We start from the raw sequence: 18,422 nt of genomic DNA on the forward strand, positions 1-18,422 counted from the left end.
AATTATATTAAGTTCTTCAACTCGATAGCTTTTCCAATGTAGTCTGGTCACACTGCGGCATGCCGGTTTATCAACGAACGCCACATCAGTTCTAAATCAAATTAAGAAAAACTGGGCTAAAACCAGCTAAAAACTGGTGAAAAGTGAAATATTTGGAGAAGGAAAGCCCTTAGTTCCCCTCTACGCTTCGTAACCGTAATGTGCGTGGCGAAAACCCCGTGAAAACGAGTGGAAACCATGTTACGTACCGTGGCTTTGTGTGTGTCTGTGGTGCTCATAGCACTATATACGCCAACTTCTGGGGAATCCAGTCAGAGCTATCCCATCACCACGCTGATCAACGCGAAATGGACGCAGACGCCCCTATATCTGGAAATCGCCGAGTATCTGGCCGATGAGCAGGCGGGCCTCTTCTGGGATTACGTTTCGGGGGTGACCAAGTTGGACACGGTTCTCAATGAATATGGTTTGTGTATATAAGTCATGGAGAACCCGCATTAAAGAGCTGAAGTAATGGTTCGGAATGGCCATTTATATATTCCAATTCCCAAAGCCCTATAATGTGTTCTTTCCCCAAAGGAAAATTTATTTTTCTAATTACATTTTCGCTTTTCAGATACCGAGTCGCAACAGTACAATGCCGCCTTGGAGCTGGTCAAGAGCCATGTGAGTTCTCCCCAATTGCCCCTGCTCAGGCTGGTGGTATCCATGCACAGCTTGACGCCCCGGATCCAGACCCACTTCCAGTTGGCCGAGGAACTGAGGAGCAGTGGCTCTTGTCAGAGCTTTACTTTTGCCCAGGTGGGTTCCGAACTGGCATGCAGCTTCAACGAGCTGCAGAAGAAGCTGGAAGTGCCGCTCGCCAAGGAAAGCTTGGATGCTCCTGTTGTCACCTACAGCTTTGATCACATTTTCCCTGGCAGTGAGAACAATACCCGCACTGTGGTACTGTACGGCGATTTGGGAAGCTCTCAATTCCGCATCTATCACAAGCTATTGGAAAAGGAAGCCAATGCTGGCCGGATTCGTTACATCCTGCGCCATCAATTGGCCAAGAAGGACAAGCGACCGGTACGACTTTCGGGTTATGGAGTTGAACTCCATCTGAAATCCACGGAATACAAGAGCCAGGATGATGCTCCCAAGCCCGAAGCTGGTTCCACTTCTGATGAGGATTTTGCTAATGAATCGGACGTCCAGGGCTTCGATTTCAAGGTGCTGAAGCAGAAGCATCCTACACTTAAGAGAGCGCTGGATCAACTGCGTCAGAGGCTTCTTCAGGGAAACGACGAGATCGCTCAATTGAAAGCATGGGAGTTCCAGGATTTGGGTCTCCAGGCGGCCGCTGCTATTGCAGAAATACAGGGAGATGAAACCCTGCAAATTCTTCAATATACTGCTCAGAATTTCCCCATGTTGGCCAGAACCCTGCTAGCCCACAAGGTTACGGATGGCTTAAGAGCAGAGGTAAAGCATAATACGGAAGCATTTGGAAGAAGCTTGAATGTAGCCCCTCCAGATGGTGCGCTTTTCATCAACGGACTGTTCTTCGATGCTGACACCATGGATCTCTATTCCCTGATTGAGACGCTGCGCTCGGAGATGCGTGTTCTCGAGAGCCTGCACAGTAATAATGTGAGGGGAAGCCTTGCCAGCTCCTTTCTCGCCTTGGATCTTACGGCCTCCAGCAAAAAAGAATTCGCCATCGACATCCGTGACACTGCAGTGCAGTGGGTCAACGATATTGAAAACGACGCGCAGTACAGAAGGTGGCCCTCGTCGGTGATGGATCTTCTGCGCCCAACCTTTCCTGGCATGTTGAGGAATATCCGAAAGAATGTGTTCAACTTGGTTCTGGTGGTAGATGCACTGCAGCCCAAAGCCAGAAGTGTAATTAAGCTGTCAGAATCGTTTGTCATCCATCAAGCTCCCATTCGCTTGGGTCTGGTTTTTGATGCGAGGGACGCCAACGAAGACAATCTTTCAGATTACGTAGCCATCACATGCGCCTATAACTATGTAAGTCAGAAAAAGGATGCCCGAGCTGCTTTAAGTTTCCTTACCGACATTTACGCAGCAGTTGGTGAGACCAAAGTGGTCACGAAAAAAGACATAGTCAAGCAACTTACCAAGGAATTCACATCATTGAGCTTTGCCAAAGCGGAGGAGTTCCTGGACGAAGATTCCACGTACGACTATGGCAGGGAGCTCGCAGCTGAGTTCATCCAGCGGCTGGGATTCGGAGACAAGGGACAACCTCAGGCCTTGTTGAATGGTGTTCCAATGCCCAGCAACGTTGTGACCGCCGATAGCGACTTCGAGGAGGCTATTTTCACCGATATAATGACCCACACCAGCAATCTCCAAAAGGCTGTGTACAAAGGTGAACTGACAGACAGCGATGTAGCCATTGATTATCTGATGAATCAACCTCACGTGATGCCCAGATTGAATCAGCGAATTCTAAGCCAAGAGGACGTGAAATATCTTGATATTAACGGCGTGGCCTACAAAAATCTTGGCAATGTTGGAGTTTTAAATCGTCTTTCTAATCGGGATATGACCGCTACGCTAATGGATAATCTTAAATACTTTGGTGGCAAGAAGTCTACGGAGCTCATTGGCCGATCATCCCTACAGTTCCTAACGATTTGGGTGTTTGCTGATTTGGAAACTGACCAGGGTCGAGATCTGCTCACCCACGCCCTGGACTATGTCCAAAGTGGAGAGAGTGTGCGAGTCGCTTTCATTCCAAACACTGAAAGCCCTTCCGCCTCAAGCCAGAGGAATCTTAATCGCTTGGTTTGGGCTGCCATGCAGAGCCTCCCACCAACTCAAGCCACGGAGCAGGTTCTCAAGTGGCTTAAAAAACCAAAGGAGAAAATTGAGATACCCAGTCAGCTCGAGGATATTCTGGGATCTACAGAGCTGCACCTGAAGATGTTGAGAGTTTATTCCCAGCGAGTGTTGGGTCTAAATAAATCCCAGCGTTTGGTCATCGGTAATGGACGGCTTTATGGACCCCTTTCCGCGGATGAAAGCTTCGATAGCGCCGATTTCGCTTTGCTAGCCAGGTTCAGTTCTCTACAGTATAGCGATAAGGTGCGTCAGGTCCTAAAGGAATCTGCTCAAGATGTCAATGAGGAATTTAACAGCGATACATTGCTCAAGTTGTACGCCAGCTTGCTTCCCAGGCAAACCAAAACTCGCTTTAAGCTACCAACGGACTTGAAAACCGACCACTCGGTTGTAAAACTACCGCCCAAACAGGAGAAACTTCCCCATTTTGATGTTGCCGCCGTTCTGGATCCCGCCTCTCGAGCAGCTCAGAAACTAACGCCAATACTTATTTTGCTTCGACAAGTGCTGAACTGCCAATTGAACTTATACCTGATTCCCGTCCCCCAGCACAGCGATATGCCCGTGAAGAACTTCTACAGATACGTTGTGGAACCAGAGGTCCAATTCGAAGCGAATGGAGGCCGATCTGATGGTCCTTTGGCCAAATTCAGTGGATTGCCAGCCAATCCTTTGCTGACTCAGCAGCTGCAAGTTCCCGAGAACTGGTTGGTCGAGGCTGTGAGAGCAGTCTACGATCTGGACAACATTAAGCTGACCGATATTGGTGGACCAGTGCACAGCGAATTCGATCTAGAGTATCTGCTGTTGGAGGGTCACTGCTTTGATGCTGCTAGCGGCGCTCCGCCCAGAGGACTTCAGTTGGTGCTGGGTACCCAGAGTCAACCTACCTTGGTAGATACTATTGTGATGGCGAACTTGGGTTATTTCCAACTAAAAGCCAATCCAGGAGCTTGGTCCCTACGCTTGCGTGAAGGCAAATCGGCGGATATTTATGCAATTAGTCACATTGAAGGAACAAATACGCATCATTCTGCTGGATCTTCTGAAGTTCAGGTTCTTATAACCTCCTTGCGATCCCATGTTGTCAAATTAAGGGTGTCTAAGAAGCCGGGCATGCAGAATGCTGAACTCCTGTCAGATGACAACGAACAGGCAGCGCAATCAGGCATGTGGAACAGCATCGCCAGCAGTTTTGGCGGCGGCAGTGCCAACCAACCAGCCCCTGATGAGGATACGGAAACCATTAACATTTTCTCTGTGGCATCGGGACACCTCTACGAACGTCTTCTAAGGATCATGATGGTTTCGCTGCTAAAGCACACAAAATCACCTGTGAAGTTCTGGTTCTTGAAGAACTATCTTTCGCCGCAATTTACGGACTTCCTTCCTCACATGGCCAGCGAGTACAACTTCCAGTACGAATTGGTCCAGTACAAATGGCCCCGCTGGCTGCATCAGCAAACGGAAAAACAGAGGACCATTTGGGGCTATAAGATCCTTTTCCTGGACGTGCTCTTCCCGCTGAATGTGAGGAAAATTATTTTCGTGGATGCCGATGCCATCGTAAGAACGGATATAAAGGAGTTGTATGACATGGACCTTGGAGGAGCGCCCTATGCCTACACGCCATTCTGCGATTCCCGCAAAGAGATGGAGGGCTTCCGATTCTGGAAGCAGGGATACTGGCGAAGCCATCTGATGGGCAGGCGTTACCACATTTCCGCCTTGTACGTGGTGGACTTGAAGAGATTCCGTAAGATTGCGGCAGGAGACAGGCTAAGAGGTCAATACCAGGCACTTAGCCAGGATCCGAACAGCTTATCCAATTTGGATCAGGACTTGCCCAACAACATGATCCACCAGGTTGCCATCAAATCCCTGCCCGACGACTGGCTATGGTGCCAAACGTGGTGCAGCGACAGCAACTTCAAGACTGCTAAAGTGATTGATTTGTGCAACAACCCGCAGACCAAGGAGGCCAAACTCACGGCCGCACAGAGGATTGTGCCCGAATGGAAGGACTACGATGCCGAGCTGAAGACCCTGATGTCTCGCATCGAGGATCATGAGAATTCGCATAGCAGGGACTCGGCAGTTGATGATTCGGTTGACGATTCGGTGGAGGTCACCACTGTGACGCCTTCTCATGAGCCCAAGCACGGCGAGCTGTGATGAACGCGTAGTTAAATCAACATGTTTAGTGAATTTAAATATTGATGGATAAACACTTGATTACTTAGCTAAGAGCCATCCCCGAAATAACGACTAAACACATTTGTACATTTTAATTAGAGCATAATGCGATTGATAACGTAAACCCAACTCAAAAAGAAAACAGCTCACTGAAGCCTGAATTGTGTTTTGTAACTCGATTTCAAACGATTTTCTTGTCTTGCATTCCAAGAGCTATGGCCACTAATTAAGTTAAGCTGAATTTAAATGTCATTAAACTAAATACGCGCCTTTAAGTTGAAAGTTTGTCAAATGTATTAAAAGTTGGAGTAAATAGTAGTTAATTCAGCGTACTTTATTAACCAATTATTTGGGATGGTCAGGCCACTTTACCCTCAAAAAGCTTTGGCGACTGCGTTTTTGCTTTAGGTGGCAACGCCAAATTCAAATAAAGTTTTCAAAAATCTCAGTATTTTATGTATTTTAATTGGTTTTTATTTCATATTATTTTGAGTTATCTTGCTTTCGTATCTACATAAAGAATCTATTTAATAATTTTAATACAATGCTGCTTTACTTTATTGTTTAGCTCTTAATATGAAATAGTTCATTATTTTAGCAATTTATTAATAAATTTTCATTTGGTATTTTATAAGGCAGACAGTGCAGTCCAAAGACGTTGATCTTTTCCATATTAGTAGGTTTGATCTGCTTCTCGGTTGGCGTTCATTTGTAAGTTAAAAGTAACTCCTCAGCATTTGCGATAATCGTTTCATTTCCATTAATTTAGTATTAGCGTATCTAATATATAGTTAAAAATTTGATTCTTCACTTTAGTTTCCTTCTAGCGCTGAGTGTAGTATACAATAGTTAATTAAAGCTTTCTTTTTATTCAATTTGCTCAATATGTTATTATATATGTTTTGGTTCAGACTACGCAATTGTTTTCTATCCACTTTTGAACTAGCTCATAAGTGTTTAAGGGAAATATATAGTTAATATATTAATTAAGGTTCGCTTCTCGGTTAAATTATATAAAAAAATGCGGCTGCCAAAAGGATTCTCCTTGTCAGTTTGAAGTTGTGTATATTTTATGTGTATTGTATCTGTATCTGGTGTATCTTGCGCTCCTCTTACGTGCTAAGAATTGACGATACTACAAAATTAGACAGTTCGCATTCGTATCTGTATCTGTAGTCTTTGTTATCATCAGTTTAAAATGGTACAGGCATATTTGAATGAATGCTTCCCAGTTTCTTGAGTTCGATTCGTTGTTGATGTCTATGTATGCATATAGGTATTGCTTTAATCCAGGTGCTTATACATATCCTCCAGCTGGGGCTTGAAATAGCTCTTAAGCTGCGGTCTCTTGGCTTTGAATGTGGGCGTCAGCAGTCCGTTTTGCACCGAGAAGGGATCCGGATGCAGATAGATATCTTTAACCTAAAATGGAATATTAATTTCCGATATTATCTTGAAACCTATATGTTTGCTGGTCCAAAAGCTCACCTGTTCGAATGACTTGAGTCCGCTCTGCTTGCCCCAGTTGAGCATGTCGTTCATGATCAGTTCCTTGACATTCTTATTATTGCACAGGACGGAGAGTGTGCCGCGTACATTGTTCTCCGTGGCCCATTGCTTCAGTACATCGGTATCAGGTACAACAACAGCGATGATGCAGCTCTGAAAGAATTTGGTAAACGCATAAACATATAATCGATCTTCTTTTATCAATATCAAAGTATTCATCCCAATTTCGGTCTTACCTTTAAGCTCTCTCCATAGACATAAACTTGATTTACGTATTGACTGAGTGTGTAGATATTCTCAATCTTCTCGGGCACTATGTACTCGCCCTGGCTAAGCTTGAAGATGTGCTTGCGTCGATCGATGATACGTAGTGTTCCATTTGGCAGCCACATGCCCACGTCGCCCGTGTGATGCCAGCCCTCCGAATCGATGGCCTCCGCCGTCTTTTCGGGATCCTTATAGTAACTATTCACACAACAAATCAATTGATTAAACAACAGTGGAATATTGATATTAGTTTACCTACCCATGGAACACATTCGATCCGCGCACACACACCTCGCCAGTATTTTGATTGGCAAAGTACTCCATCTCCGGCACATCCACCAGTTTCACAGCATTGCAGGACACGGGTGGTCCCACATGGTTGGGCACATGGTCTCCCTGAACGGTGAGGGTGATGGCCCCCGTGCACTCCGTTTGGCCATATCCCTCGAGAACCAGGCAGCCCAGAGCACAGCGCATGAAGGTCAGAACATTTCCGGCCAATGGGGCGGATCCCACGACCATCAATCGAAGATTTCCACCAAAGGCCTGATGCACCTTCTTGAAGACCAACTTGTCCCAGCAGCCGTTCCTCCGCAGGACACCCCTGGCGATCTCCTTCTCCTTCGCTCGCATGGCCATGTTGAAGAGACCCCTCTTCAGCCCAGACGCTGAGATATCATTCTGAATCTTGTCGTAGACGCGGTTCAAAAGACGAGGCACTGCCGGCATTACGGTTGGTTTCAGCATCTTGAGGTCATTGGTTAGTTCCTTGATGTCACCGGAATAAAAGCCCACACATCCACCCACATAGTACATTCCATTCTCGCAGCAACGCTCGAACATGTGGGCCAGGGGCAGGAATGACACCATCACATCGCCCGCCCGGATGCGATGGTCGCCCATCTGCAGGATCACAGAACAGACGCCGGCCACCACGTTGCCGTGGGTGAGCATCACGCCCTTCGGATTGCCCGTCGTCCCGGACGTGTAGCACACCGTGCACAGATCCTCCGCCGTCGGCGGCACCTCTGGATGGTTGCCTTTGGCACCCAGTTTCTCCACATCGATGAATGAGAATATCTGTATGCCTCGGCTGCGTGCCCGCTCCAGGGTCGTCTGCCGGATGGGCTTGATAGCCACTATGATCTTCAGACTGCGCGGCGCCTTCTCTAACAGCATGGCCGCCTTGCCATCGTCCTCCACAATCACCACCTGCATATCCGTCTGGCGTATGATGAAGGCACAGGCATCGGGACCCAGGGTGTCGTACAGCGGCACCACCACCAAGGAGAAGGAGTAGCAGCCCTGCTCGTACAGGATCCATTCCGGGCGGTTCTGCGAGTAGATCCCAATCAACTGCTTTGGCCTGGCTCCCAGTGCCAGCATGCCGGCTCCAAAGTTCTTGGCACGCAGCAGGGCCTCGTCGTAGTTGATCCACTATTTGGACAAGGATTAGAGTAAATTAAAGATTAAAATATATATTAAGAATGTTTCGTTATTTACAGGTGGTATAGTTGGGACTATATCTTACCTGGTAGGGGGAGGTCAGCGTCTCGCGCCAGCCCAGACATGGTCCATTGTTGGAGGCGTAGGCGCCCTCGCGGAACGTCTGGTACAGGGTGCGGACATTCTCTGTGATGTAGGACACGAACTTGCCGTTCTTCGACTCCTTGTAGAACTTGGAGACGTGTATTTGTTCTGGACCCTGCAATGCAAGTGAAGTGACCCCAAAAGAAACAGAGAAGTCGAGGACATGCAATGAGTGAGAGACATTCAGATATTGAGGTAGAAAAGAATATATACAATCAAGAGTTCAGTGGGATACACATAGTATTTTTGTTGGGTTGGGCAGTTACAAATACATTTGTATGTTCAATGTAAGCGAATTGTTTGTCTTGAGCTAAAAAAAAAATAAATAAATATTTCTTCGTCATTTGATTTGCATTAACGGAAATGGGAAGCCATATAAAAGATTTAGGTACAATGGGATATTGTCGTAAATTCAAGTTTTAATTGATATCATACAATCGGAAATCTGTTTCTAGATCTAGAGCTTTTATAGTCCGTCAATCCATTAAGTGTGTTTATTTTCGTTTACTTTAGCCAATTGTTAAAATAAAATCAATAACCATTCGAGTTTATGTAGCCAAAAGGCTATGATTTATCATTTATTTTGTGGCCAAAGACATAAACCCATCACTCGGCGGGATTTCATTAGTCCGCCCGAAAGTAAATCCCATCGAGCACTTCCTTTATGGTAAACAGCTGCGAAAGAAACAACAACAACCGCAATGGTCGAAGGTGTTGATGTACGAGACCGAATATCAAAATACTCTGCGATGGGGGAATATTTTTGTGGGGGGTACTGGTCCGGGGATCCAAAGAGTTAGTTTGTTTATTTTTGCTGCCCGATTTTAATGAGCAAAATGCGTATGTATTTTCACAACTAATTGTTTTCCATAGATTAAAGTGCTTTGCAAATTGATTTTGTTTATGGATTTCATTAATGACGCAAGTCCAGTGGAATATTGTTAGTTTCTAGAGGGGCTTAGTTTCATGGGGCATACCCTATGGTGGATATCTTGACGATGATCGTATATGATCTAGCCCACGAAATGTAAGAGACGTTAAACAAAAATAAAAGAAGCAAAATAAAGTTTATATTAGTGATTGCTTAGTTAATCCTGGTCAGGCAGTTTTGTCTGTTCATTCTATGGTTTTTTTTTCTAGGTCCTCCATAAATGGGTTTACCTTGAGCACATCGCTCTGATTGCTTAGCTCGATGGGCACTCGTATACTGGTGATTTGGCCGCAACAGGACATGGTTTCTATTGTATTATCACTTTTATGGTTTAATCAATGTTTGCAGCTTTTTGGACACTTTCTTCACTTGTGGCTCTCTTTATTGATCGTTCAGATTGCATCTGACATTTTACACGCACATTTTCCAAGCGACTGTAAAACACAAACGCGAATTTAAGCACTTTTTCCAATTCATTGACCAATTTGCATTAAATATCTGGCGTTTAATTGCCAAGTACGTAGCGTGTTTAAACGTTCCAATGTACATTTCAATTATAGATTTTCCCATAAGGCACATTTCATAACCGCATCGAGATCGTTTAAATGCTAATTAGCGCGCGTAAAAATAGATTTGTTATTTAAGGGGGTGTGCGGAAAATGTTGTTCAAATATTAAGCAGATATTATTGTTTATTTTATATCGATTGTTGCGCCATTCTATGTAGTTTTTTAATATTCGAAATTTTTAGTTCACTTCTACTTATTATTTTGCTTTTAAATTTTATTTGTATTGATCGTATAGTAACATTCCTTATTTTATTAAACCACTTAGCATCTGCTTAAAGTATTTTTAAACCACCACAGAATGTTTTAATTACAATTAGACTAAAAATTAAAAGCAGAACCAAAAGTCAAAAGCCATAGCATAATTATGACGCCTGGCTGTTCGTTTACATATTTTTGGCAAGTGCGGCCCAGTCATTTTGTTTATAATTTTTCAATATTGGCAGCTGCAGGGCGGCCCCAAAAAGGGGCTAGCAAAAAATCAAAAAAAGCAGGCAAGAGAGTGGTGTAAAATGGCCAAGACAAAAAGAGCGAGTGGCCAACACATTATCGACAAGGCGTCGTCTGCGGATTTTGCTTGGCCTGCCCCAAATTAATTTATAAATAGTTCGTTTGTGGGTAAAAACGTTCCACTCTGTTGTTATCTATGGTAGCCGCAGTGTGTGTGGCGGCATAAAATAAAAGAAAAACCAAACTATGCTTTCACACACACACTCGAGTACAATGAATACTTTTTGCAATATTTAAATTTTCTAAAGACGATCGAGAACTGAGTCATGGGGAACGCGTTTCGGGCCTCATTGGGATGTTTTCAGCCAATTGGCAGAGAGCAAACATTTTCCTCAATGAGCAATTCATCTTTGAGTTATGGTAATTGTGGTGGTCATAAAATCGGACATAAACTATTGGCCCAACAAAAGATCGAGAGCCAAAGAAAAGAAATGAAAATAGATGAATGAAACAGCCGGGACCAAGATGAATTTCAATTGAATCTGCAAGGTATCAATAGTTTTGCAGCATATTTTTTTAAAAAAATAAACGAAACCCAGGAAAAATATGCAGGAATTTCAAGGTCGTTTGGGAAAAGCTTTTTTTCCGTTTCCAGGTGGCTGGCATATTTTTATGTATTTTCTAGTACCAACTTCGAGTGCTCACAAAATTCGTTGTTCTAACTTATTCCTCATTAACCATTATATTTTAGAAAGTACCTTAAATAACGAACCACAGGGAATCTTTCGATTGCAGAGGTTGTATTGCAAAATAATATATTTAAAGATATATATATAGATGCGGTGATTTCACTTCCTGACATTTTGATTGATTAAGATAAATTGCAGGCGTTTAATATAGAGCCAAAGTTAAAATGTAAGGGAAATAAATTTAAAACTTTAAATTTGATTTATTTTTCAATTAGTAGCAATTTTTGTAAATCTCTTTGAATTTGTTGATACTAAAATCGACATAATTGTACAAATGCATTTACGTTCAAAAATGCACATGGCTCAAAAATTCTTGAAAAATATAAAATATATCTCTTAAGTATAAACAGCTATAAAATGATATGGGCCATCTGTGTATTGTTAAGATCAACCGTTTACAACTTAAAAGCCACACCAATTAGGCCAAAAACATCCATCAATCTAAATATGAATCAAAATCGTGTTAAAATTAGCTATATAACCAATCTGGGGGCTGAGTTTTTCTTAGATGTTTCAAGTATAGAAACTGCGTGAACTTGAACTTGAGGGGCTGAGTTCACGTGGCAACACGACGGCACTTTGACACTTTGGCAAATCGATTTCCTTTGGAAAATCGTTTCATTTTTCTTCCACTTTTTTGAACATTTTTTTGGGGGTTCTTGCGCTTTACGTAATGAGATTAAACGCTTGTATTTTTGTCAATTTGTTGCAAATTGTCGTGCGTTTTTTCGCTCTTTATTTCGTTTTGTTTAGTATATACGAGCTATTATTTATAAAAAATACGTTTGTTTCATATATATACATATATCTGCGACATGTACATTGTGTTGTTGTTGCTTGTTATTTCGTTTTTTTTGTCGATTTTGTTGGGATTTTTCTAATTTGAAATATATTCTTGCGACTTGAGCCCGCCACGATCTGCGCGACACGATGTTAAATTTCGAACTGAGTGGCAGAAGTAAAATATTGGCCGTGGCTAAAAATGATTTTGGCCGGCCCGAGGAATCTGCTTTTCATTTGGGAGAGAGATTGAGCAAAATCGAGCGAAAGATTTTGGGGTTTTGGGGGGCTTAATTTCGGGGGGATCAAGTAGAATGCAGCGTTCGGCCAGAAATTTTATTCGTTTATATGTTCTTGTTTTGATATTAAATGGTTTTTCTTTTTACTCTTTGCTAAATAGATTTGTTCTAGTTTTTTGTTGGCTCGATCAAGTTGTCCACCTGTCTCAATTTGCCCTTTACCAAACGAACAGTGGGGTATTTATGTGACTATGTAGTAAGTAAGAGGTGTTTTCTTAGGGTAGTGACAGCAATTTTCAACTCTTTAATAACCAAAATGATTTATGGTCTATCATATACGCGAGGACCACGCCCACTTTTGCGACCGGTAAAAATAGAAAGCATTTGTTTACTTTTGGGCAGCCCATCAAAGAATATACTATGCACAGTTTCATAGGTAATTAAATTAAAACAAAATATTCTATTTTATTTCTAAACATTTTTGAACTTAACGAACGGGTAAAGAAATAATATTTCACATATGTTTGCCACACCAATTAGACTTGTTGCAAATTGTTTTAAATTTATAACAGACTGCTTACATGCTGTCAATTAGTCAATATTCAATGAATGTTTAATTTATGCACCTTTCAGTCTAAATCCACTCAACATTAGCTCATAGCCACATATTTATCGTTTCATTTGCACCTCAATTTGCGCACATTAGCAATTTTAGTGCTCATACACACTTATATTGGAAAACATTCTGTGAAAGGAGAAAGAGTGTGCCAAATTTTGGTGCATTCTAGTCTAGTCATACCAGACTAAACAAACACACTAAGTGAGTGAATTTCAGAAATGCATAATTATACAAAATACTTGTTTTACAACCGCACACGCAAATGTATCTGCTCACATGTAGACAGGTTGGCCCTGTCTTGTCAAAAGTCTGACATTTCCTTATTATTCTGTTGTCTTTCATTGTTTGTTTGTTGGGTGGGACTTTCGATGGAATTTAAACGTGAAATCAAAAAACTTAAAAATTTTTTTTTTAATTTTTTCTATAAATTTTAAAACTATTTCAACTATCTGATGTTATAAAACTAACTTGCTGTTTGAAAATTTATATCTTTCAGCTGCTTTTAATTCGCAGGATTTTAATTTGCAATAGGTTATTACCAAAGACACTAGAATTATTCTAGAGTCTTTGTTATTACTATGAGAAAAATATTCACTTTACACTTAAATGAAAATGCTCTATGATTTTTAAATATATCACCCCTAATAAAAACATGTTAGAAATACCTTAGTTTTAATAATGAAAGAAGATGAAATTCCTACAATTTCATTCAACTCTACCGTATTTAAAACGCTAGCAACAAAATTTGGTTCACTTAGCATTCGATAAATCGATTGTTTAATCAACGATTATCGCGTTTCACTGTGCCTTCAGCCTTCAACCCACGAAAAATGGGGCTGCGATTTTGGCAATGTCAAATATTGCGCTAAATATGCTATTGTGTCAATAATTGTTTATTTACATGACATCAACACAAAAGGAAAGGTCCGTTACAACAATTCGAGCGGGGGAAAATGTCGGCGAGTTTAGTTGAAGGAAATTCCTCTGACAATCGTGTGTGGGGGCAATCGGCGCGGAAAATATCTGCATAGATCGAAATTGAGAGAACCAGGCGACTAATTAGGGGAAAATGCCAATTGAGCCATGACAAGATTTATTATTGTCGTGCCGCTGTCATTCGATAATTTATCAGCGAGAATGTTGCAGTCTTGGCAAGAGAAATTCATACATTAGAGCATGCGGTGGTGCAGCTATTTTTAATCATTTTCGCACCACTGTGGCACAGACGTCACGGCTAAAAGTCGAAGAACAAAGGCGAAATGAAAATCGAAATGGTGAAAATGTGTGAAAATCATGTGACGACAACAACGAAGCAGAGTCCGTTTTTGGGAAACCGACTCGTGATCGTGGACATGTGCACATCAAAGCAGCCAAGCTCTTTTTGGCCCACATGCCTCGGGGGATTCTCCTGTTCTACCTCAAAAACAACCGAACTAGAGAAAACTCAAGACAAACAGTTCGCAATTGAACATTGAATGATGTAATTGATGAGATCAAAGTCGATCAATTGCGGAATCAGCATACCTCCAGCAATGGCGATTGGTTCTCCAGAGGCACTAACGGTCGTTCCGGAACGGGCCTCGTTGCAAAGTAGTATGCCACACTAGCTGCCAGGCTTCCTAGGGTTAATGTTCCCAAAGTGCCTCCCAGGTAGTACAGATACCCATCGATCTCGTCCCCTGTTGAGGTGATCAAAATAAAGTGGATTAATGGATTGTTTTTAGTATGACCATTTCTTGGAAATTCGATTTTTTTTGTAATTTTCTCTGATGGAAATCTTTAAACTTGGTATAGAATTAACACTAAGAAAACAAATTTAAATTGCACATTTAGTTATATTTCAAAAATACTTACATTAATATTTATTTATTATAAGTTAAATACTTAAACAATTAAAGTTTTAAATTGTTTGATAGTAATACAATTTAAGCTCTAATATATTCGAAACTCATACGTTATGTTAATAACTTATAAAACTTTTATACAAATACTTACAGAAATATGAAAAATTGCTGACAATCAAATGATTGACGTAGGCCATAACCGATTTCTCTGGCGTCATCGTTTCTAATTTTCCTTACTATATTATTGTTTTTTTTTTGGTAGTAGTAGTAGTTAATAGTTGTTTTTGTTTTCAACCTGAGTGAATGTTACGTGTTTAGCTTAATGATTGCCTACAGAAGATAGCCTGCGAAAAAATCAATAGAAGAGCTCACATCAGTAAAATATTTTAAAAAATTTATTTTATAATAATGGTTTGTTTGGGAAACACTGCACTGAAAACGAGGCCTAATGAGGTATTGCGTATTCTCAATCCCCATGCCCAGCAAATGCAATCAAGCTGAACCAGAGGCCAAAACCGCAGCATATAAATGCCATTCATTTTCCGCCTAATTAGCGGGTTATCCATATGCACACATCTACCTATGTATCATTTTATAGATCGGTAATTGCCACTGGGACCCTGACAAGTCAAGTGACAGCAATTAAAATGCGTTCAATTTGGGATGATTATTTTAATTGGTCTTACAGCAGTTTTATACATTAGGGGTAGATTGTGCTTACCAGATATATAAAAAAAAGAAAACATTTAAAAAGTCCGCTGATCAATGTCTAATTCTTAAACTTTTGCGCCTAACAAATTATGAAGTATACATATGACCCGCAATTTTGTGTAGACAAAGCTGCACTTGCCCATCAGTTGTGCGATTATAGCTTTATCTGCTGTGTTCGGCATTTGTATTATCAGTTTTAAAAAAAAATATGAGTAAAAAATGCAACTTAAATACAAGCAACAAACTTTAAGAGACCAGATTCGGCAATTAAGACTCTGCAATGCTCTACAGATTTTTCAACTTCTTTCTAAATGCGTTTTTATGTTATAAAGCTTTAGGTCTATTTAATTTAAATTTATTTATTTATACACCCCTGCAATCAATTGAAATAGTAGAATTACATTCAAACAGTTGGCATGGAAGTCAGGTTTAAAAAGTTTTGTAAACAAGAAATAATCATAGGCGTGCACTTTCCATTATTTATCTGATAATATATTTATTTCTAATTTTACTTGACCTTAAGCATAAGCACCTGCCATCAACTGCATTCTACAATAACTGGTTTCTCAGGATTGAATAATTTATTTGAGTATTTCCCATCTATAAAGGCTAAAATATTGATACACATTACAAGATAGAATGGAATTCCCAACAATATTAGCTGTAGTGACTTAAACAGGTTTTTGAATGGCTTGTGCCAATAAAAAAATGTTTTGTCGAGGAGAAAATTCCCAGTCTACTTGTAATGTGTAGTGAATAAAATTATAATAATAAATGGTAATTCAATGACAAACTGACACGATAAACTTTAGTTTCGTAAACATTTTTCCGGAAGAAACTCAAACACTTTATTATGTTTTTCTTACGACTTATTAAATCGATTAGTCAAACAATGGTTTACTCAGTATGTTAGCATGTACTAAAATATTTCTGGTTGCAATATAGAAACCAAATATAACTTCATATACATACATATATAGCATCCATAGCATCCTCTTATACATACATATTCCTTTAAAAATTGGTTTTCTACACATATAAGGTATTTTATGAATATAACAAACAATAACAGAAATCGGATCTGGAGAATTTCAAAATGCTTTTATCTGAAAGCTCTAAAGAAAGTCACTTTAAGCGCATACATAGCTCGAATTTCCATTTCGAGGCTTAAACAAAAGGAGGAACCCTTGTGTTTAATATTTAATCCTCTTTAGTTGGTCACTTCTGGGATATGAAGACTGCACTTGTGGCACGGAGGCAAACGCCACATGGCCACCGAGTAGGCCGACCCACTTCACCCACATAAACAGGCAGCTTGTGGAGCGCATCCCAAGCTCTTCGTCTGCTGATAAGAATACTTGGGACAGCAGAAACGGCAAGAACAGGGAGAACCTTTATCAGTCCGCTGCTGAAACTTTGCACCCAGACATCTGGTCGAGGCCCCCTTACTAAGCAGATTATTCGTCTGTGGACAATGCAGACGGACGATCCAAAAACAAATGCGAAATATATATGTATTTATTTTGTATCCGAAGAGTAGCTATACCCTATAGCAAAGTATAATTAAGCATTATTTTTTAGAGGCCTTAAAATGTTTCTGTATGGCTATTATACTTGCTCCCTAGAAAAAAAACATTGCTTTATGACTTAATGATGGAATTGATTTCTTACCATCGATTGATTGTTTCACTTAATTGTTTCTTTAAAGGTACATAGATTGTAGATTACATACCTCTTATATTGTTAACATATCGATGCACATCAAATATTTTGCATTTTTTGTACTTTGTTACCGGTCTTATATGTTGATGTTAAGTCCCTAATAAGTCTGCTTTAATGCAAGTAATTTAATTTCTTTACATACGATATCTTTTAATTAGATACTGTATATTTTCTTCTGATACTACGAAATCTCCAGACATTAATTTGCCCATAAAAGAACGGAATATTATGCAATATAAAAACTGTGTTTAGGCTATTGATTTTATAGACTGGTTTCTTGATAGCCGGGTCAAATCAGGTTTGGCCAAACGTGAGGAGGAACAAAAAGAGGGCATGAAAGGAAAATGCAAAGAGCGAGAAACAAAATGGAGCCTACTGAGGTCAAGGCGGGCACATGCGACTTTCGTCCATTGATTTTCGCCCATTTTTCCAAAATTTCTTACCTAGGATTCTGGACTACTTGAAGATGAAACACATTTGTCGGGCTTATTTATAAATTTGGGCACGGGCCGACTATTTATATAGCTAAATTAGCCTGGGAAAATCAATGAAAATTTTACGTTTCGGCACTCGCTGATTCCGTCTATCGTATTTTTTACCGGGTCGCTTTGGGGGGGCGTTTATGTAGGCGCGGGGCGGAAACAGAGAGGAAAAGCCCTAGAACCGAGCATGGAATACCGAAAAAGCGAAGGCCGGAAAAATTACTGCTAAACGGTCCGACGTTCGCAACAGAACTGAGTACTGCCAACCGAGAATCTCGGAAAGGAAGTCAGTTTGCGTTTGAGTCCGTGTTCTGAGCATGCGTGCAACTGCTCCAACCACAGCGAGCACAACAACAACACTCGCAATCGCATGAATGAAGCCACACGGAGAACCGAACACCGCTAACTACAGAGAGCCAGTGCATACACTGAGCAAATTGGGTACAAGTATTTTCGCAAAAAAATAATTAAAATGTAATACTTAATTTCGAGCCAAAGCTTAAGCTTGTTTATTTTTATGATTTAATATTGATATTGCCTTTTAAATAATTTCATTGGATTTAAATACGTATTTCGTCCAAATGCACAAAATTTAACAATGTTAATCAATGTCATCTTATTACAAAACCAAACCTAAGCTCCCACTTTTTCTGTAAGTGTGCCAGGGCTTCAAGGAGAGAGCGGCATTTGCGAGAGAGCGCTAACTCAGCTCCAGTCATAACAAACAACGAAACTAAGTGGCAAAGGCAAACAAGCTGCACGTGCTACACCAAACCGCTGGAGAGATGGGGAGCGGAGTGGAAGTGACAGAAAGCGGAGAGCAGAATGCAGAGAGAAAGCCGGTTGCAGAGAGAAAGCCATTGTGTCTGCCCGCTTTAGTGGCGTTCAGTTTTAAGGGGTGGGGGGAGA

The 18,422-nt window shown here is 40.9% G+C and overlaps 2 protein-coding genes across 3 annotated transcripts; one reads left to right on the forward strand and one right to left on the reverse strand.

Annotated features, from left to right (window-relative positions):
* The first annotated feature begins 38 nt into the window (after nucleotides 1–38).
* Nucleotides 39–5,506, forward strand: LOC117141936 (UDP-glucose:glycoprotein glucosyltransferase). The gene is made up of 2 exons (XM_033305675.1): nucleotides 39–466; nucleotides 617–5,506. Exons 1-2 carry the CDS (start codon nucleotides 238–240, stop codon nucleotides 5,032–5,034), a joined length of 4,647 nt encoding a protein of 1,548 aa, XP_033161566.1. The 5' UTR covers nucleotides 39–237; the 3' UTR covers nucleotides 5,035–5,506.
* Nucleotides 5,507–5,527: 21 nt separating this feature from the next.
* On the reverse strand, nucleotides 5,528–17,773 carry LOC117141937 (long-chain-fatty-acid--CoA ligase 5). 2 transcript variants are annotated; one of them, XM_033305677.1, is made up of 8 exons: nucleotides 17,475–17,773; nucleotides 14,750–14,942; nucleotides 14,279–14,433; nucleotides 8,363–8,536; nucleotides 7,091–8,268; nucleotides 6,801–7,029; nucleotides 6,544–6,717; nucleotides 5,528–6,477 (listed from the first exon to the last, which is right to left on the reverse strand). In XM_033305677.1, the coding sequence occupies exons 2-8, from the start codon at nucleotides 14,814–14,816 to the stop codon at nucleotides 6,340–6,342; spliced, it is 2,115 nt and encodes a 704-aa protein (XP_033161568.1). In that variant the 5' UTR covers nucleotides 14,817–14,942; nucleotides 17,475–17,773; the 3' UTR covers nucleotides 5,528–6,339. The 2 variants fall into 2 exon arrangements, with proteins under 2 accessions (XP_033161568.1, XP_033161569.1); XM_033305678.1 differs by lacking the exons at nucleotides 14,279–14,433; nucleotides 14,750–14,942; nucleotides 17,475–17,773 and adding an exon at nucleotides 9,583–9,772.
* Nucleotides 17,774–18,422: the final 649 nt, after the last annotated feature.

The sequence above is a fragment of the Drosophila mauritiana genome, chromosome 3L (genome assembly GCF_004382145.1).
Source record: "Drosophila mauritiana strain mau12 chromosome 3L, ASM438214v1, whole genome shotgun sequence".
NCBI lineage: Eukaryota > Metazoa > Arthropoda > Insecta > Diptera > Drosophilidae > Drosophila > Drosophila mauritiana.